The sequence below is a fragment of the Nyctibius grandis genome, chromosome Z (genome assembly GCF_013368605.1).
Source record: "Nyctibius grandis isolate bNycGra1 chromosome Z, bNycGra1.pri, whole genome shotgun sequence".
Taxonomy (NCBI): domain Eukaryota; kingdom Metazoa; phylum Chordata; class Aves; order Nyctibiiformes; family Nyctibiidae; genus Nyctibius; species Nyctibius grandis.
In genome coordinates, this window is record NC_090695.1 from 80503179 (window position 1) to 80525043 (window position 21865).

Below are 21865 nucleotides of genomic sequence, written 5' to 3' on the forward strand. Positions count from 1 at the left end.
AATCTTTACTACTTTTGTAGAAGAAATACATAATTTTCTGTTTCCAAAATGTGGAGGAGAAAATGGTAGTGGGTAAGATAACTGGAAAGGCTCAAAGAAAACCTGTCCTTACTACCTTACTATTAGAACTGCAACACAGTGCCTTGAATTACCACTGTTACATTTAATAATGCATACAAAACAGACTAAAGAAAATTTAGAAAGCAAAACACAGCACAGAAAAATTAGGAAATAACAAAAGCAAGATTTGTTATGGAATCTTTCTTTATCTTCATTGTGTGTGTTTATTATGATGACATTCAACATTTTGCAGACTGTGCCATTCTGAATATGGGAGGGAAAATGAGTAAGAAAGAATAATAAATGATCCAGTATTTCATCTCTTATTCATGTTTCAGTGCCTTACTGGCACACATCTCAGATTCTGCTACACATACAGAATTATTGATTTCTTTGTAGGCTGTTTATGTACAGTAACATTCTATTGCTCCATAAAGACATACATATCTTCACAATAGCTCTGAAAGAGTATTGTATGTATTGCACTGTGAAAATACTAAATAATAGACTAATGCCAGAAATGTCTGCTAATTTCAGGGACCAGAACTTGACAGTCAGAACTTGATTCTTCTGAGAAAATAGTGCCTTAATTTGTTAATTTAATTTTTGTTAATTTACTTCAACTCACTTTTAATAAGACTTAAAAAGAAATGAAGAAAAGAATGACAATTTCTGCAATCAAACTGACTCCACTGAATCCAAAGTAATTATACTATATTTAGATCAACAGGAAAGATTTCTATCAATTCAGATAAAACTGAATAAAATCAAAAGGTCACTGCCATGAATCCAAACCTGTCACTATGAGGTAGCGATGAAGATGAGCAGTGGCTGCAAAACCTCAACAGCAGAAATGTTACTGAGGTTTAGAAATCCAGAGGGAGTGCTAGCAATTACAGACCTTTCAGCTTCACTCCTAACCTGCATTTTCCCTTGCTGTGTCACGGTCAGATCAGTTCACCCAGGATCTGTCATACTTTACTTTCAACATCAGACCTCTTATTTCATGTCTGGCAACCTTCCCCTGCTCTGATGCCCCCCTGTCCCACTCCCTCAGCTTAGCTCTTTCTTGTATCCATTAAGTTTATTCCTTTTTCTTTCATCATTCTCAGCTGTTGATAATTTTCCCTTTTTTCATTCCTTGCACTATTGTATTTGAGTCAGGCTCTTTCTTCTGCCTCCTCTAGAAGATGGGAGCAAGAGGAGCAGCATGGAGAAAACAGCAGAACTGTCTTTATGCTTGCTGTTTCTGCTCCTTATCAGTGAAGCCTCAGATCAGAAATAAAGGTCTATTAAGTTCAGTGTGTTCAACTCTACATCACAGACATACCAGACTTACTCCATATATTGCACGCACCCAGCCATGACAGGAACAGCACATGCAATATTTTCCAGATGCGTAGGATTCACTGTACCATGTGCAGAACACCCATCTCTTTTGATACTAGACACTTCCTAGAAATACTTCAAATATCTTGTATAGAGTATGAGATCGCTAGAAATCCTAAACAAATGCATTGCACCAACAAGGAGTTAAACTGTCAGTCATAACCAACCAAAATATACCAACAGCGAAAACAAGATTAGAAAATAATCTGATAACAGAATTCGTAGTGAGATCTTACAATGAGGACAAATTTTTGTCTCATAGGTTAAAACTATTATCTGTTCATCCTAAGCACATTTAACCCAATACAGATATCACAACAGGGTTGAATGGTCATGATTCAAGGAGACTGCCAACCCCTTACCACAGAAGCTGAGACCATACAACACTCAGCACAATTCAGTTCAGAAGAATCCTTTTTACTTGTATGTCACTCATTTTATGCTATAGATTTTAGACTCAACAAATCACAGCTCAATCTCTACAATCAGCAATGAGTGTTGCAAGTTACCTTTCAATCTGTAACGAATTAACTCAGTCACTTCTATAGGCATGCAAAGAAAAGGGAAAAGCGTCAAAGAAGATAGAAATAATCAATTTAACTAGTCTTTAGTACCACAGGATAGTCCAACTGCCCTTGAAGCCAATGGCAGCTATGCTACTGAATTCAGAAGCAGAATGAGGAGCTAACTAAGCAAATGATAAATGAAGTTCATTGGAAGCGTAAGAAAACCATAGGACATGACTCCTAAAAGTAAATCTGATAAAGAGTAATAGAATCATAGAATCATAGAATGGTTTGGGTTGGAAGGGACCTTAAAGATCATCTAGTTCCAACCCCCCTGCCACAGGGGGAGACTTTTAAAAGAGTGAAGGAAGTGAAGGAAGTAATCACATAAAGTAATTTTTTTTACATTTTTGTTTCTATTATGTACTTTGTAAATGAAAATCAGATCAAGACACTGCCAATAAAACTTTTCAAATAATTGTGCTTTCCAACTGTTAATTACTAATTCCTCTATGAAAACTGCCTTATAATTTTTACAGAGCTTAAATCAGTAAGAAGTGTAACAATGAATATGATATTCTGCAATGTTTCTTTCAGAATATCCTGTCTTTTATTGGCATAGTTAGCAAGTAAGTGGAATAATGATAATATGCCAGAGTAATATAGTCTGTATGAAATTCACATAAAAGGAAAAAACAAAGATAATTCTGTATGTTGTTTTACCTAGCCTAGGTGGGGATGAAGTTGAATGGTTCATGATGAGTTCCACTGAAGTTAGATTAACCAAGAAGAATTCTTGCACCTCTGGTACATCATCCTGCAAAACACAAATTCAGTACATCCTCTTTTCATTTTCCTTTAAGAAACTATCACAGAAGTCACCAAAAAGCAAAACACTAGAAGTCTCTAATATTACAGCAAAACTAGAATTAATTTACTTTCCATTTTCCTGAAATAATTTTATTGGGTGTAAAATTGATTATCTTGAATGAATTATGAAGTAAGACATTATATTTAATGAAAAAGACTCTGTGGTAACACTAAACTATTCTTGTGAATAAATTTCTGCCTAATTTTAAAGGTATAAACCCCAGCCACTGAGAAAGTAAGAGCCTCTAGCAAGCAATGAATTACACTGTTGTGAATACCAGATAGTAAAGTCTTAATGAGACAGCTAAATTTCATTTATGCATAGGTAGAGCTGCTTTCTGTTATTATTTGTGCTTCTGTGATTTTAACATTAAGATAAAAACTATCTTTCTAAATGACAATGAAATATATAGCTTCAAGTAATATATAGGTTGCAAGCTTTAGGTTACAAAATATTCCTCTTCTGATGTCATACAGATCAGTATAGAATGAAAGAGTTTAGAGTTTACCTCTAGAATAGTAATATTTATGGCAGCTGATGTTTTTTCTTCTTCCAAAATCAGTGAGCCAGAAACAGCTATATAATCAGCTCCTGGTTCAGCCAAGGTCTCTTCTGTCTGATTACTTAAGGTGAGCAATCCTGGAACTGTGGCGTACGTAACATTGATAGCACCTGTTTAATTTGTGACAAAAAACCCACATTTTTTTCAATTCTTATGTGATGCTCACTGGAATAGACAAAGAAAAAAGATCAAATGCTCACCCACAAAATGAAACGCCTAACTGCAAAACAGTAGGATTAAAAGATTAGTCTGGAGCCAAAGGAACTTTGCTATTGTTTTTAATGTGCTTTCGGTCCAGGCTTTGGTCATTTGTCCAACACCATAGAACTCAAAAAGCACTAGGACCAAATATATTCAGATATTTGAGGTGCTGTGGACCGCAAATATTACATTGCTGAAGTACTACCTGTGACATCTAATGTATTATTAATATCAGGTTTGGTGCCAAGGGAAGTAGACTGTTTCAGGAATGACTGATATCTAAGACAGGTCTAAAGACAGTACTGGGAAATACAGCTTAATAAATCTAGTTTCCTTCCCAGGCAAATTGACACAGACTTCAATAAAGAATAAAAATTAGGGGACACACTGATAGGGAAAAAGTTAGACTAATTTTTTTGTAATAAAGCCATGTCTCACTAATCTGTCAGGGTAAGTCTAGTTGCAGATTAAAGAGAGTGATCCTGGAGATAAAATGACAGATGAAATTCAAAGCTAGTCTGTATGAAATAAAATATAAGGTATGAAACAATCTTAGTTTTAATAAATAATGATGGATATTAATTTTAGTAAGAGATCTTATATTATAGCTACTTATCTTAAAGTATTAGTTTACTGAGTAGTGTTCCAAAAGTAAATTAGATACTGTTTAGTATTAAAAAAGAAATGGGAAAACAGAGAAATGTCATTAAAATGCCTCTACAAATCTGTGGTGTGTCCAGATATTGAACATTCCTTGTAACTGGTCACTTCACTTCAAAACAGATATAACAAAAGAAGCTAAGAGGGATTATCACTGAGGTCTAAATATAGTTGAAAAGGTTAATAGGAAATTATTACATATGTTATCTCACAATAATTGACATTCTCAGGCAACAAGCATAAGAAAACATTTTTGCACACAGCAAATTGTTGAATTCTGGAATTAACTACCACTTAACTTTACGGATGTTAAAAGACAAATTGATTTTAAAAGGAATAAGAAATTATCAGAGGAGACATAAACTGAATTCAGTGCGCTGAATGAAACTTTTTCCATGTGACTTTCTTAAGCTGCCAACTTCTGGAGGTTTAGAGGGGAAATATGTGGGAATGATCATTCCATACAAGCTCCTTTTCTCATATGTTTTTTATTTCTTCTGGAGAGACTAACACTTTGAGGCACGGTCATTAGACATCAAGGTAGTAACCCTAGCAGCCAACTAGTTACATCACAGCTCCCAGACTCCTTGCTGTGGAAATGAACACTATGGCTCCAGTTTTAACTAAAACTTAAGTTTCCAGTCCTGCAGTAAGAAGCCTAGAAGTTATGAAAATATCAACTGTATCCAAGATCTTTCAAAATTTCCAGCCTCCCTGTCATGGTTTTCATTTACCTCATGATTACTGAAACAAAACTTCCTTTCTTTTGGAGTTATTATACAAACCTAGAGATCCAAATTCTCTGTTAATAAAAAGCTGAACCGTTTTGTTTTCCTCTGGAATTAAAACTACCCTGGATGGGGAAGCAAAATTCAAGACTCCATGTGGTTCATCGCTAGCTTCTACTGTCAGAACAGCTTCATATCCTTGACTATCCAAAACAGCAGCACCTGGAGAAGAAACTCCTGCAAAAGAATCAATGGACTACAGTGAATAAAGTGTTACGCAACTGATTTTTTTGTCTTATATTACTGTTATTATTACATCCAAATGACAGTCAGTAACAGTGCCAATGAAATTAGACCAAACACATGATGCGCTCCCTGAAGTTTTATGGATGGTGTGGAATGTATATGTATTTACATTCTATAACAAATACAGGAACATACAATCACAACAGAAGTCATATGCATACTAAGTATAGATCCATAAAAACATCTTAAGATATGAAAAAAATTAATGGGCTAGTGCCAAATATCAACTTCCCTAAACTTCCTCTATTGTAAAAGGAAAGAGAAAGTTTTCCCACGAATTAACTTCAAAAGTTAAAATCATAATCAATTTCTCAATCATTCTCTGAAGAAATTACTGCCTTTTCCAAGTGTTGCCTTGATGAATAATTGTTAGTGTATCAATTTATGCTTATCCTGATGGATTACAAGAGTCAACACATGATTCTGTCAAGTTGGTAAGGCATCTAGCAGCAACACAATCCATGTCAAGTTAGTTTGGTGTTTAGACATTAATTTCATTTTAACAAAGGGTATTTCAGAAGGCATGCAGTTTCATGCTTCTTTTCTCTTTATAATCTGAGTGGCAAGAATAAAATATTCTGACCTCCTTAAAATCAGAGATAGATCAGAAAGTCAGCTTGCGGCATGACAACATTGCTTTAAAAGATAAAAATATCTGCTTATTTAACGGCATTGTATCCAGAACACATTAGTAAGCTCAAGTTTGTATTCAGTTAAAGGGAAGCAAATAATCACTGAATTAAACAGGCAGAGTTAAATGAGGTTTAAAACCAATTAAGGAAAAGTGCAAAGACACTGTGGGTTTTATATATATATACACACACATATACACATAAGGTTCAAGCCTGTTTCTATAAAACATGAATGAACTTTGCATCATTTACACCAGTTGCAGTATGCTTAGTCCTACGCTTCCAAAATGGTTTAACACATATGAAAATATTACACTGCTAAATGGCAGTTTTAAGATACAGCAGGCTATAGTTCTGCATTACCTTCTGTTTTGATGTTGTATAGGATGATCTGGTATTCTTCTTTTTCTTCAGGAATATGGTCATCCAGCAAGTGAACATACAATGTTGTATTCAGTGTCTCCTATTTATTTTATTAATAAATTGATTAGTCTTTATTGTATAAAATACAAGCAATATCACTGTATCATATGTATTCTGAACAACATCTTTAAGAAATGTAAGGTTAAAGTATCAAAAACTATAAACTCTTTCCAGCTTAGAACTCCAAGAGTAAGGAGCAAGTAAACAATCAGGTCACGAAACAAAGACTGCTATAAAAGCACACTCGTTTTCTCAGCTCAGTTCTAATTACAATATTCTCCTCTAGCCATTAGCTTATCTTACGGACTTACCTCAGGAAAAAAGAGTATTCCAGAATAGTTTTCAAAATTTTGTTCTACATTATGCCCAGCTATCTTCCATTCAACAGTAACATTTCCCAGTCCTGGGGCAGTTCTTACAATATGGAATTGCAGTTGTTCTCCTAGGAACAAAGGATAAGACAATATTTTGGAGTTTCCTCTCCTACGTATGAATTATAAAAATGAGAAGCCAAAAGCATGCACCATAGTTAAAATAATTTTTCTGAAAGACATTAATATTTTTAATAGTGAGCCTCACAGTAGTTATAGAACACATTTGTTTATAACACTGAAACAGAAAACCTAAACTCTTTCCTCCCAGGTTTTTGCGGTTTTAGTTCACTCTTGGAAAGAAGTATCAAAACATGAGGGAATCTGGTACAGATGAATAGCTTAAAAAGTAAATGCCCATCAAAATGATACCAGATGATTCGGTTCAGCAATGGTTTAGCAAGAGTAGGCCTCAGGTTTAGCAATGGTTTAGCAAAAGTAGGCCTCAGAGTAGGCTCTAAAATGCCTGCTCTGTGTTACCCTTACACAGAACTAGCTTTCCTGTCAGTAATTTTCCTTTTAGATAGAATAATAGAGAATAACAATAGGTTCTGAAGCAAACTACGTGTTTTGTAGATAGAGTCTGTTTACGGGATTGATAACAAGGTTCTAGTAGACAATGATTCATGCTGTTTACGCTTAGTCTTAGAAAAACAAAGGTCTCTGCTAATTATAAAACGGCCAAAAGACAAAACAAAACTGTAGAGAACAACTTTGTGATGTCTAAATTAACTTGATTCATAAACTCTTGTGTCAGAGGAGAGATAAGTCCAAAACGATATCTTCTTCTTGAGAACACATGTACTTGTCAACAAGAAGGCCTCAACCACACTTGTGCAGAAGCACGATTAAAGGGGGATTGCAACCACCAGAGACCCCCATGGACCACCCCAGACCCCTTCCCCAATTTAGTATGCATGCACAAAGACATTACGTAATGCATTACATAACATATTAGCATATTCATAAATTTCTTGGAATGGGTGGGCTTTTCTTGGAATTATATGAATATCATATCTGTGATGTATATAATGAGTGTGCTTTTGTTCCTAGGTGTGCATGCTAGGAGGAGAGATCCCCCGTGCACCCGGCTTTCTAAACTATCATTTGGGTTAGAGAGTTTTCTTGGTTACTATTTTCTGGTAACAAAAACGTGCACAAACAGAAGAGCAATACCTGTCTGTGAACTACACAAAATAGTAAAAGCTGTATGTATCATCAGTTATAACACAAACAGTTTTTTACAACAACTACCTGGCAAGGAATGTACATTTTCCTAACGTTTGCAGTGTCTTGTGACTTTACATCGTGCATGGAGAAAAATGCTTGTAACTACCTGTCAGTTCCATTTATGCAAGTTTGAACTTACAAATATCACCAGTGTTAGGAAAGAAAACGTCCAGTAAATGTTAATATTTAAAATTCATAATTTTAAAAATAAAGTACTTTAAAATATTAATATTTACAATTTTATAATTTAAATTTTAAATAATTCATTATAATTTCTGGGATAATCAGTATCAATTGACAATGTGCATCTCTAAGAAGCAATTATGGTATTTTTCACATTCATAACATTTAACCCAATAGGCACTTTAATTAAAAAGAGTAAACTCCTTAGAAATCTTTGTAACATTAACAAAATTTATATAATTTATATAATATTAAATATTTACATAAATTTATAAAATTAATATAGTTTATATGCTATTAAATAAAATATGCAGAATTAACATGTTGTATCAATATGAAAGAGATCAGCAGGTAAAATTAGTAATATTATGCAATACATGCACATTAGAGGACAGACGTTTATCTATAATACCTAAGCGTATTGCATTCATATGTCAACAGCACTTTTCAAGTGTGCAGAATTTAAGTTTGCCAATATGTAAAGTCTTGCATTAGCTTTCAAAGACATGAAATATGCAGAAATCTATAACACTGAGATGCTTGGAAATAATAATACATGAGATTTCTTTTGCTTACTAAAGAATGAAGAAAACTAAACAAAAATATGTCAAAATGTATTTTACTGATGCAGAAACAGAAATCTGACAAACTTAGTCCCATCACCAACTGACTGAAAAAGTCTTTCTTAGTATTGCTATAAAATGACTTGAATTTTTTTCACTGTTGTGAAATCTGGGAATAATTCCATCTTCTGGTTTGTGTTATGTACACACTTCGAAGCAACCCTACTGAGAAACATTGAGATCCACCTATGAAAGTGAAAGAGAAAATGTGGTGTTATGTGGCCTCTTATACTTCTGTGTGGCTTCTACTCCATGGCATAAAGAATTGAGCAGCCCAGCTAATCTATCTGATTATGTAATTTAAAGAGCATCAAGTTAGGATGCTATCTGTCTGTTCTAGTATATTATATTGCAGGACAGTATTGTATAGCTAAAAGTGGCAGGAACAATTTGAACATTTTCTAGACGTGTTCTTTTTTTGGTAAGGACACATTAGAGAGATGAATGTATATTGGCTACCAATGAGAGAGATAGGAACAACTAATTTCAAGAGACCTTAAGATAATTAATTAAAATATAAAGTTGTGAAGAAGTAATACAAGAATTGTATACACCCATTTTCAAATAAATAGGATTAGTATGTGTTATTCAGCCTCAACATTTCAAACTTCAGTTAAGCCTTGGAGACGTACTAACTTTCATATCTTTGTCTTAAGGTGTTCCATGTTGCTTCTAAGAGAATAAAAGAATTCAAAATTTATTGGCATCACAAGGATTCTGCTTCTACAGTCAGATATCTGAGGACAGACTGCCAGTTTACAAGTTCCCCCAAGGCTAATTCATCGTATTGTTTAACACTGCACTGAAATCCATTCTACCCTATTTGAGAGTTCTGCACATCCATTGCAAACAAATCAATATTTAACAGGAAAATGTTTACTTTAGTACCATTGCAGAATGCAGAATTCAGACAAAGCTTATTTCAATACAACATTATGCAATACAATGAATTTTCACTGAGGACTGGAATAAAACGCTTTGTGATGCAGAAGCCTGTTACACTGTAATCGAAACACAAAAAGAAACCTGAAGTACCATTCATCATAATTACAGACTGCAAGTAGTTAATTACTTACTCATGTTTCTTGGTCAGCTTTACCAAAATCTTTAGTATCCCTATCCAGAAAAAAATACAAGTACTAATTGACTTCTGAAGATTCAAAGTGTTATTAGGCTAATTTCCCTATTTTGTTTTAAGTTTTTTAATATTTAACCATGTTATCTCTATCTTTAGATTTCTACATTTATCAGGGAGAAGAAGGGGGCTTCACCCACCCTCCTCTTCCTTATTTCAAGCTACTGCAGTGCATTTTCCTCTAATACAGTCATACCCACACAACTGTGCACGCTACTCTTGCCCTCATTAAGGTGTTAAATAATACGCACAGCTTGAAAATAATACAGATTTGCTTGACAGAAGTTGTTCAATAATACAACAAACATAAAAGATAATCATATTTGGATTTATGTTTGATAAACCTTGTTTTCAGAACAAAAGAACTTGATATTGAAAATGATATACAAACACTGAAATAATCTAACAGCCTGAGCTCATCATCCCTTTTTATCAAAGGGAATTAGTTTGGTTGGTTTTTCTTGCTGTAAGACAATGCACTATTTTTCACAAACTGAAGGAATTGGAATCACGTAATTTCCAAACTATAGCAGAGTATTTCAGCTCCAAATGGCCAGCATTCGCTAGCATGCTATGAATAATATTTAACCAGTGGAAAGTATTCAGGGTCATTGTAACCTTTGGGAATGAGACAGTTCGTATTAATTCCTTGTGCTCATTAACAGCTCTTCTTAGCCTGCCAGATTGCAGGTGGCTTGGCAGGCAGATCAGAACTGTTAATGTGGAGGAATAAAGGATGAAAACCAGGCACGCACTAGCACAGGATTAACACAAACTATATCCAGATAAAAACCAAAAGGTTACGATGTTCTTCCATTTCTGGAAAAAAAACAGAACGTTTGGTTGATAAAGACTTTTTTCTTCAAACAGAAAATGCAATGCACACATTCCCATACAGCAAATTTCTGTTTTGTTATCTTTCACTACCCATCAGTTCACATGTCAGAGAAATACGATACTGCGATACACTGAGATTCCAGCAAAGGCTGCTGAAAGCAATCACCATTAGTACTGTTATCATCCTATGCAAAACTGCATCAAACCTTAGATCAAACACACAACAGGCTCTTCTAAAGCACTAGTAGAAACCTTCGCTCCATATCAAATTATTATTGTTCTTTCTCAAATGTCGTGACTGAGTGATGACAGCAAGATTGCCACATTCCTATGTTAGCTACCATAAAAAAGCATAAACAGGAGATTTTAAAACAGAAGGCTACTGAGTTGGGAAGAGCGAAGATGTGCTGCTCCTAATCTTCCTGTGGGAATATTTTCTAGAAGATTTAAAGTGAATTGCAAGTCACTGGCAGAGGAGATTTGCGTATGACTACTGACAGGTGTGTATGATGGGAGTTATATATAGTTCTGGAATATGGTATACATGAATAAGACAAGAAATGCTAAAAGGAGCTTGATGTGCAACACCAATAAAAGCAAGGCATGATCTTAGGAAAAAAGGAAAGTATAGATGATGAGACATAAAATGGTTTTAGAAATGGTGTACTCATCCTATCCATAGATTTCGTTTCAGTGCTATGCTTGCAAGAGTTAAAAATTCAAAGAAACACATGCCAAGTACATGGGTATTCTCTGCTTGCTGGCATTCTCTAACAGGGATACAAACAATCACTATGAGTCATTATCAACAGAAAACACGGAGATAGAAGCTAATGTTAAACAAACGGAGTGTGGTCAACACGAAGAACCCACCTTCACGACCAATAACAGATCTCGAGGCTGTCTGGAAGCTAATAATTCCTGCCACATTGTCACTTGCCAGAATGATCACTGTGACAGTGTCAAAACTGGGCAGAATCCGACTCCCTCCTTCAGTATGGACCAGGCTGATTATGATACTTTCATCATCCTCTGGCTCTGGATCATCTAAAATGGTCAGCGTGATCATCTTGTTTGTTTCTCCTACAAGGAGAAGAATATATACACACTTATGTGTGCATATGGAAATAAACCTTTAAAAAGACTTAATCATCTCCTTTTGTAGGAAATACTTTAAAAAATATAAAAAAGGACATGAAGCATATTTATTTATTTACCTGTCTAGAAGTTACTGAATGTCATTATGACGTTTTATTCAATTACTATTAAAAAGTTACATTGGGGCAATGTAATTATCAAATTATTAGATATACTGTGTAGAAATTAACAATGTAGGCATAATTTCTGAATGTCTACAGTTCTTTATTTGCATTTTAAGTTATCTGACTCTCACATGTAACTTAGAAAAGGGGAATATCATTCTTGTAAAAAAAATACCAAGTGCATAAGTTCTCTGAGGAATCATATACATAAGCATGTACACTCAGTTTGAATATATTTACTGGGCCAGGGAATGCATTAAAATAGGCTGTCATTGTGTTAGTTACTTGTCTTCTGGACTATCAAAGAATGAAAATGTAAACAGCAAACACGATCAATTACCAGTCTCTATAATTCGTTATAATTTACAACACAACCGTGTTGCTCAATGCATGTGCATAACCTGTGTTTTATATCAGTTTACAAGATACATATATTTCTTGCTACAGTGTCTTTCAAAATATTTAGAAAACAGTTTTTACTAAACTTATAACCCCTAATGTATTTACATGTCAGCCTCAGATTCACCTCTGGCATCCCTTCTTTTGAGTTCAGATGATTTAGCAAGCTAGCTAGCACACTAGAATCTTTGCTACACTCCCATACATAGCTTTCAAAATAACTGTTTAATCAACTCAGACTTTAAAAATATAAAATATATCCCTCATGGTGCATGGTACTTAAGTAATGACTGTCATTGACTTGTCCTGTTTGCAATTTTTTTTCAATATGCTGTTACGTTATGTTATAAATCAATACAATCTCAGAATCTAAAATGAGACATCATGAAAAATTAGTACTGTCCTGACTGAAAGTTAACAAAAGACCAGTTAGGCCTGATTCTCATTGTCATTATCCTTGATAAAACAACTATCTTCAGCATTATTATTCCTTACTTATTTGGTAAAAAAGTAATCTTTGTAATGCACACTGTAATATTTCCTAAAAAAATACTTAAGATATTTATGCTTTTCATCTCTCTTTTTTATACTACCACTGTGTGTGTTCTGTAACATAACGCTGTATGATAGAATTATATACTTCTGGATATTTATCCTCAGAATTCAAGGAGGTTTAGCCTAAGAATAAGACATCATTTATCAAAACATCCAGAGGATTGAGTGCTCATCAGATTCTTTTTGCTTTTTAGTTTTATAAAACAGAAGCTAGTGCAAAACCTTGCCTCACCTTCAGCGAACACCAGAATCTCACCAACACGTACAAAATCCAAGTTTGGGGTAGCAGTTCCACCGACCACACGCCATTCCACTGCCACCTGTCCCAGGCTGCCTTCTGTCCTATGTATCATTAGCTGCACGCTGGTCTGAGGACGTTCTTCTACTTCAACATACAGACCTTTCTCTGTCGCACCGGGACTTACGCTGTAGATCTTAAATACTCCAAATGCATCTCCATTCATCATTATGATAACTGTGGAAGTATTTGGCTGTCCTATAGTTGGTTGATTCTTTAAGCTGGCTGAGACGTTCATTAGTTCGACTTTCAAAAGGGATATAGTGAATTTCTCATCCAGCTCTGGCAGGCTGTCAGGGAGTATGGTAACTGTCAGATTTGCAAACTCTTCCCCTTCCTGCATTATGGCCCACTGCCTTGTAATAGATTCATAATCACTACCAGCGATGGCTTGTGTGCTAAAGAGAGCAGATGCTCTGGTGATGTTTTTCTTGTAGGTCCAGAATCCTGAAGCGTTAGTTAATGGGCTGATCTCTGATGTCAGCCAAAGGCAGAGAGGAGTCTCAGAGGCACTGGAAAACATAAAGGCTGAACACGCTTGTTCTTTTAGGCACTGAGTTGCACAGGCATACAGTGGGTCACTTGCTGCCGACACGTTCACTCTGGTCGTGGATGGCTGGTCAGGAATTCCTTGTACAGGAGACTCGTAACAGGCCAGGAGGATATCCTGACCTCTCTCAATGGCAAGAGCTACGACGTCAGTCTCAGAAGTGCTGTAAAATATCTGCAGCTGAGCAAACCTTCCCCCACTAAAAGACATTAAAATAAAAAAGTAACGTTAGTTGATGAAGTATGTCTAATATTCTGGGTTAAGAATAAAAGTGAACAAAATCGACTGGTCCTCTCTAAAGCGCTGAAAATTTCCAAATAGCTAATTAAAGTGGATTCCCTTGAAGCTAGTACCAGAATAACTGAGTTGTCATTTTCTATAGATTGTCAGTTTGATTATTTATAGCTTGGGTAGCAGTCTGTTAAGAATGCATGTTTGCAAACATTTGTTTCTAGGCATTAACTTAGCCTTCTTAGGGCTGGCAAGGAAGAAAAAGCCTGTGCTGCCCAACCTTGTCATCTTTCCTCCTCGGTGTTCTCAGGATATCGTATCACATGCACAAAACTTGTTTTCCTTTTCTTGTTTCTTTCCATACCTCATTTTGTTCTCCAGTGCAAATCACAGGCTGTTGTGCAGGCTGTTGTGCAGCTTTAAATGATTTGACATTAAATAGGCAAAATGAAACCTCAAGTACGCCCTGTACATTAGGTTTACATCGTACTTTACAATTACATTTAAGTACTTTATGCATACTTCTGATAAGCAGAACTAGTTAAAAAAAATATGTATATGAAATAAAAGTGCGTTGAGCTGGCAGATCAAGAAATTGATGCAAATACTTATACCAGAAGAGCATGACATTTGAAATTATAGCCAAGACAAAAAAAAGAAGAAAAAATAATAGATATAAATAAAGCAAACATTATACAAACCTTCTCCTGACTGTTATATTTGCAAGCAAATTTCTTTCTAGTGGCTCCTGAATTCGATATAAGGACTGATGAAAGAAAACTGTGCCATAAGGATTATCATTGGCAGGAATTATAATATTTGCCACGCCATCTAACCCAATAGCACCACCATTCGAGGCCTGGGTTAATTCTACATGGACAACCTCAAAAAGAAAAAAAAAAAGGAAAAGAAATAATGCAGCTAAACAATTTTGGTATTTCTAACAATAATCACAAGCAAAGTACAATCTGAACTTGCACCTTCCTGCCAGAACATTCCTTGGTTTTCTTTGCACACATTTCTATAACAAGTTAAAACTCTAATACTGTTCAGGAAAGACTTAACTGCTTTACTTACTTCTTCTATTTCTGGAACATCATCAGCCAGGATTTCCAACAGCAACATCTGAATGGCTTCCCCGGGGGCAAAAGTAACATTACCCAGGGCGACCTGCAAGTCAGCATCAGCAGGATGCCCATCGATGGTGGCAACCCACTGAACAGTAACATTACCAAGCGTTCCAGCATTGCGTATTATTGGCAGATTTATGGTTACTGATCCAAACTCAGGCTCCTCCACAGTGAATTCGGTCATCTGAAAAACTGAAGTACAGCACAGAGAGATGTATTTCATTAACAATGAAGCTGAAAGTAAATATACCAACTCCTCAAGTACATAGTTTCACTTGATTGCATTGACTTGCACAGGTAAATCACTTTTAACCAGCTTTAAACTTAAAAGTGAACTATCAGTATTAATATTTTCATCTGCAGAGGAAATTAGCATGAAAATTAAGCCCTCATCCAATCCAAAAAGTTTATTCCACCATACCCGTTGTTCAAGGCTAACCATGAGCTGTTTCTAAGCTCTTAGAAGACAATTTCATAATTATTACCAGCAAGAAAACTCTTTAGAAGCCTTCATGTCACTTACTGAAGAAATAATTCAGTATATTCCATCTAAAATTGTTTCAAGTAAAAGTCTTTCTTGTATTAAACTTTCAGTTTTTAAGAAATAAGTTAAGTAATTACTCATCTGGAATTATTTATTTTTGACATTTTTTCTTTCTTTCCTCTACCACCTTCTACTGACAAAATGGAACAGGAGGAATTAAGTAGGGTACCGAAGAGAAAAGTGTAAGTCAAGGAAAAGGAAGGAAAAAATACACCAAAAAACAAACAAAAAAGATAGATTTCTAAAATATCATTAAATTTTTTAAATCACCAAACCCCTTCTCAAAACCTGTGTAATGAAGCTAATTTTGTAAGTATATACAATTAATTTTATTGATAATAACAGGCAGAAGAAAAACTAAAATACCTGACAGACAATAAGAGAACATCATTTAATTTCCCATTATATTTTTCAATTTCCCCAGATTTTTAAATCTGCTTTGGCTGATTATCTAGTAAAACAAAGATATCAAAGCATTTAATCAACAGATATCAGAATGCAGATTTTGTCTTAAACCTATTGCAGAAATGCAGCACTTAGAATAGATAAAAAATAAAAATTAAACTGAAATCTGTCTGTCGCTACTGGGAGATTCCAAAATCTTGCTATATCCACTGACTAAATAATACTTTTTTTTCATATTAAAGCACCACTACTCCTTAATTACATGTTTTAATTTAGTTTATCTTATGTTTTCCTTTACTGTCTTCATCCAGGCTTTCTCTTTGTTTTCTGAAAGTTTTTATTCACTTGCCCAGTAACAGCTCATCCACAAATCTACAGTAAAGATGTTAACAGAAGGGAGAAAATACGCAAATAAGACATTTACCAAAGGATCCAAATGGGTCATCAGAAGCTTCAATAGTTATGATTGCCCTTGTTAAAGATCCCAGCAAGGCTCCTCCTGTGGTTTGATTCAGCAGCTGAACATAAAACGACTCCTCAACTTCAGGATTGATATCATTAATTATATAAATTGGCACTGATTTACTTGTTTCTCCTTCTAGTAAGACAACATCTGATGAGGCTACACTGTAGTCCTCACCTAGATTTGTAGACGAAAAAAACAAAACAATAAAAACCACAGAATATTAATGCATTATGGTTCAGTGTATTGAACATCATCAGTAACTCTTCTCTTCTTGCTTACACCTCTGTGTTTTAATGCTTTTTTTCTTTTATCTTCAGATGCAGACAACAGAGTCTTTTTTATTTCCCATTGCCTTTTAGATATCTGGATGGATTGAAAGAAAACTTGGCTTGGCCAAAACAGAGTTTGCACTGTTAGACCAAGAGGTAGTTACAAAAGGTCCATTTTTGTCTTCCATTGACAAGGTTACACTACAAAGATGGTTCTGTGTTTGATTTCTAATTGCTCTCTGACTTTCCAAGATAAAAGTGAACAGAATCACCTTTGTCAAAGTAGATTTTAGCAAAGGGCACATTTTGTGTGTGGACCTCACTTTCGGCAAACTTGTCTCTAAGAATGTCTGTGATGATACACTAGATAACGGCTCTGCTTCAGAAACTAATTGAAAGCATACTCTGACACCAGTCTAGCCACACACGTATTTAGAAAAGTCTGTTACATAAAAAGGAAACTAAAGTACCAGTTCTCAGAGCATGAACCACTTGCCTATTCAATTTTGGACACAGCTGAAATATAGCGGGCTTGATTTATAACTCAGTGGTTTTGATGCTGCACACTTCATAAGTTGGCTCCTTTCTTTATGTAACTTCTCTATAGCAGGGACCAACTGCAGAACTTAAACTCTCATTTTTAGAAGTTCATGTCTTCTTGGGTTTTGATTGGTTTTTTGCCTGTTTGTTTTACAGCTGAGTCCCCAACTCTCACTTCCTCTCCAATAAGATCACTTAAACAATGCATGATGGGTTTAAATATGTACACACGACTAAATAGTAGTTACATATACTACTATAGTATTTTTTATTTTTATTTATTTTCTTTTTTTTGAAGAGGTGATGGGCTACTAGGGAAACAAACACCCCAATTCCTTCACTCATTTCTTCTGGTAGATTCTTCAGTGATGATGTCTCAGAGCTTTCTAAAAGCTGATGCATGATCTCTCCCATAGGGCTTGGATTCCTATTTGCTAAGCAGAGTCAGTAAATGTCTCATAATTATATTTTTGTACTTGTTATACAATAGTGCACTTAATACACACTTGTTTGCTTTGACTGCTCAAAGCATACAGCATGCTCTTTCCACTTTAACATAGACTGAATACTTCTGCTATTCTGATTTCTTACCAGCTGTTGCAGTTATTGGCATAGCTTTAAATTTCACAGAAACATCTGCAAATATCCCCCCAGTTCTGGTCACGTTAATGATTGGTCCAACATAATTTTCAGCAACTCGCACAGTTGAAGCTGAAAGCTGAAGTGTTCCAAAAGCATCATCATTGGCATTGATAATTACATGAGCTATTGTCTCACCCACTAATCCAAGTCGAGGAGAGTTTACAACTGAAACATAAAGAAAACTTAGTGAGGGGGTGCCTGAGATGCTTGCTCTCTATGGCTACAGAGCTCATAGACATATATGTGAGTTTAGTGTTTAGTCACCACTAGTTTTCAACAAAATTATCTCTTTTAGAATTGGACGAAGTATAACTACTACAACATATTTTTGGGGTGTTTGAATTATATTATGGCAGAAAAATACCAATTTTAACAACTTATTACTCTACCCTGCTGTGGAGCATACAAGCCATAATTTTTTTGAAGAGGTGAGGTACTGTGAAATAATTTGTTCATTTATTTCTTTGCCCATAAGGCCAGTAGTAAGATCAATACAGTTCAGACTGTATTGATCTTTTATACTTGCTATGATGAAATATAAATAAGATTCCAACCTCCCAGCAGAATTATATTTGAAGTTTCCCTTAACATCAAGATTAATCTGGCGTGGTACCAGCAATTACACATGCCAAGAAGCTGTGAAGCACAAATCAGTCTGTAATGACCAGAATTTATCTGAATGAGGGATGAAGCAAACATTCTCTACACTAAAAAAGCAACATGTGCCTGTAATTCTATACCACTTTATTTTTAAAAGACTTTTTTGGCCTTCAGTAAGCAAAACTAGCTTAGTTATTTCCTAATACTGAACTTTATACAAACAGCGCTAGATGAACAGGTATTAGTGCACAAAACCAATACTGTAACATATTTGGCCTGAAAGACGTTGGATAAGGCGATGCAAAAGGGATAAAGAAATGCTCATCCATCCCTGACAAAATACTGTGCTAAAGGAAATAAACGCCAAAAGCACACAGGGCAGGTAACTCAGAGATTTCTTAACTATACAGAGTCTGGCAGAAGTAAAAAGTTTATAATTTAAGTTGTTGCATTTTATCCTGTTAAATATAAATACTAGCCTTCATATTTAAGTTGTAGGTTTTACATTTGTAAGATACTTACTTGGCCGATCCTGTACTTTCTCAATCAAAACGATACTGCTTAGCTCCACAAAAACAGATTCTGACCTCTCAGGGTCATCATCATCCAAAATAGGCAAAGATATTCTGGCCTCACTTTCATTGGCTGCGAAGATCATGTAACCTGTAATGGGTATATAATCTTTTCCCTCTATTGCTCTAACAAGTGGTGGAAGAAAGGGTGACTTTTCATCATCACCAATAGTTCTGTATGTTACCATTACTGTACCAAGGAGACCACCACGTCTTATTATTGTCAGGGAAATATTTTTTGTTTCTTCCTCAACTTTTATTGGTCTGTTTCGCTCAGAAAAGATGAAGACTCCATATGGATCATCATTAGCTAGAATAGTTAATGTTGCATTAGTATGATTTCCAAGACGACCACTGGAGACATTGATGATCAAAACTGAAAACACCTTATCCAATTCAGGAACTTCATCAGGAGACACCTGTACTGTAAAATTTGTTGTCACTTGGCCAACATCAAATGTTACATTCCCATCTGTAGAGAGCAGATCTTTGGTAAGATCACAGACTACGATCCAATGCAGCATCACCTGAGACAAGGCCCCATGCGTTCTCACAACCTGTGAAAAATATAAATATCTGCATATTTTTCTTCTATGAGAAAGAAAAACATAAAAGTATGAGATGGAATTAAGCAAAGACATGGGCATGATGAGTTAAAAAAAAAATAGTGTTTTAAAGAACCAATATGATGTTGACTATCTCAGCTTTGCTGTATTTGTTGCATCATTGACACTGTTATTTTAAGATAGTAGTATCTCAAGTGTAAACAAGCAGAGGTAATTTTAAACTTGTGGATATTATTATCACATCATTTTAGCTTCAAGCTGAATGATGCACATTAGAAAACTCGGTATGAAATGGCAAAACAGATGTGCATGATAAAGTTGTCATAAACCCTTTAGACTCATGGCAAAAACATCACAGTACGCCCAGTAAAAACAGAGACAGAAGAGGACTGCACGGCAATGAGAGACTCAAAGCTTTCTAACCTGCAGCACAATATTGCTATCTCCATCTTCAGGCTCAGTTCCATTTACCGAGAGTGACTCAGGACTAAACTCAAACACACCATGTGCATCATCAGAAGCCTCAATAGTCACAAGGATGTGGGATGCAATTCCCAAGCCAGCTGTTAAGTGCAAGTATCAAAAAGGGTTATTTTTTCTAGCATTTTTTTTTTACACAAAAAAAACAGCTAAAGAAATATGTTACAAAAAATACAGAGGTGAGCAAGACTGGAGTATCTGTGCTGTTTTGTCTTTGATTTTTTAAAATGCAAGACAACTATCCACATGGATAAGGAACTGATTTTCAATAATGCAGTCCTGGCAGCCCTTCTATGGAACTATTAAACAAAAAAATATAATAAATATGAATATTTTAAGGGAGGAAAAGAAATAAAATTACAGGTTTAATGTATGAAAATGGAGTAGAATTTAGGATGGTGGGGAGTTATTCAGTAAACCACAGTGTAAGTAGATAGACCAGATGAGTGTAGGTCTCATCCTAACATATGCTGGAATTAAAAACAAAGAAAAAAACAAGTCTGGTAAATTCTACTACTGAAAAGATTGTCTTGGGTGAAATAACTTGCTGCTCAGAGAGAGAAAGAGCCTGGCACTTAAGAAGAAAATTTCTGGGAACAAGGAAAAGGGAAACATCACTTCAAAAAAAAACAGGAAACTCCAAAAAGTGGCTAAATCACAGACTTACTCTCAGTTTCAAACTGAAATCCTTTGCATTTACAAATAAAATTGAAAATCAGGCTGTCCCAGGGGAATAAGTTATGCAATTTGGATAACAGGTGCTCATATAACATTTTCAGGTCTGGGGGATTTAATTTGAAGTCCTATATGATTAGGGTTTTCCCTTGGATTTTATGTTATTTCTGCACCCAGTATTTTAAAAATTTTATCAGTATTACATTATCTTTGTTTTCTGTATGTCATGACATAAATACAAACTTAAAGAGAAGAAATGAAAAACAATCAAAACATTCCTCTAAAAATCTAACACAGCTTACTTTAAGAGTATTTTTGACATGCAGAGAATCAAAGTAACATAAAGCAGGTATCAAAGCATAAAATCAGGTAAATTTTAAATTACCTTTAATTTTAAAAGTGTCTTTGCTTTTTGTTTTCCAGAAAATTTGACAATTTTCAAACAAAACTAAATTTGCAAACTGTAATTCTGGAATTACTATTTTGTTTTTTACAACAACATAGTTTTAATGGTATAAAAGCTGTTATTTTCTGTATTACACTAAACACTGACTGCTATTGAAATTATGCCTAAATTAAAATGGAAAAGAATGTTTTGACAAAACTTTATGATAAATCTAAATTAACCACCTGTAACTGCAAGCAAAGTAACACTATGACAAGTTGTGTCAGTAGAGTAATTTATGAGGGATGTTTCAGTTAGCATAAAAAATTAGGATTAATCGAAAATGCTTACCATGTTGATGGACAGTTGGAAGGAAGAAATCCATGTTCCCATCACCACTACCACTGCCATCATTTCTAAAGAGCTCAGCAACTTTAAGATGACATACATACAGATATATACACATACATACATTTATAAATAAAGAGAAAGCAGGAAGTAATTTAAACATTTCTGGACAACACAAAGTGAGAAGGAAGTATTCTAGGAAGACATCAAGTCTGGATATGAAAGTATACA

General features: G+C 34.9%; 1 protein-coding gene across 1 annotated transcript in view; it reads right to left on the minus strand.

The window, feature by feature from the left end:
• The window catches only part of ADGRV1 (adhesion G protein-coupled receptor V1), a 282099-nt gene that overhangs the window by 214733 nt on the left and 45501 nt on the right, over positions 1 to 21865 (minus strand). Inside the window, 15 exon segments of the mRNA XM_068422903.1 lie at positions 1959 to 1988; positions 2679 to 2772; positions 3335 to 3498; positions 5035 to 5214; positions 6279 to 6378; positions 6650 to 6780; positions 11591 to 11800; positions 13166 to 13980; positions 14714 to 14895; positions 15090 to 15334; positions 16516 to 16731; positions 17958 to 18173; positions 19131 to 19737; positions 20170 to 20309; positions 21638 to 21718. Of these exon segments, the coding sequence (XP_068279004.1) occupies positions 1959 to 1988; positions 2679 to 2772; positions 3335 to 3498; positions 5035 to 5214; positions 6279 to 6378; positions 6650 to 6780; positions 11591 to 11800; positions 13166 to 13980; positions 14714 to 14895; positions 15090 to 15334; positions 16516 to 16731; positions 17958 to 18173; positions 19131 to 19737; positions 20170 to 20309; positions 21638 to 21718 (3411 nt within the window).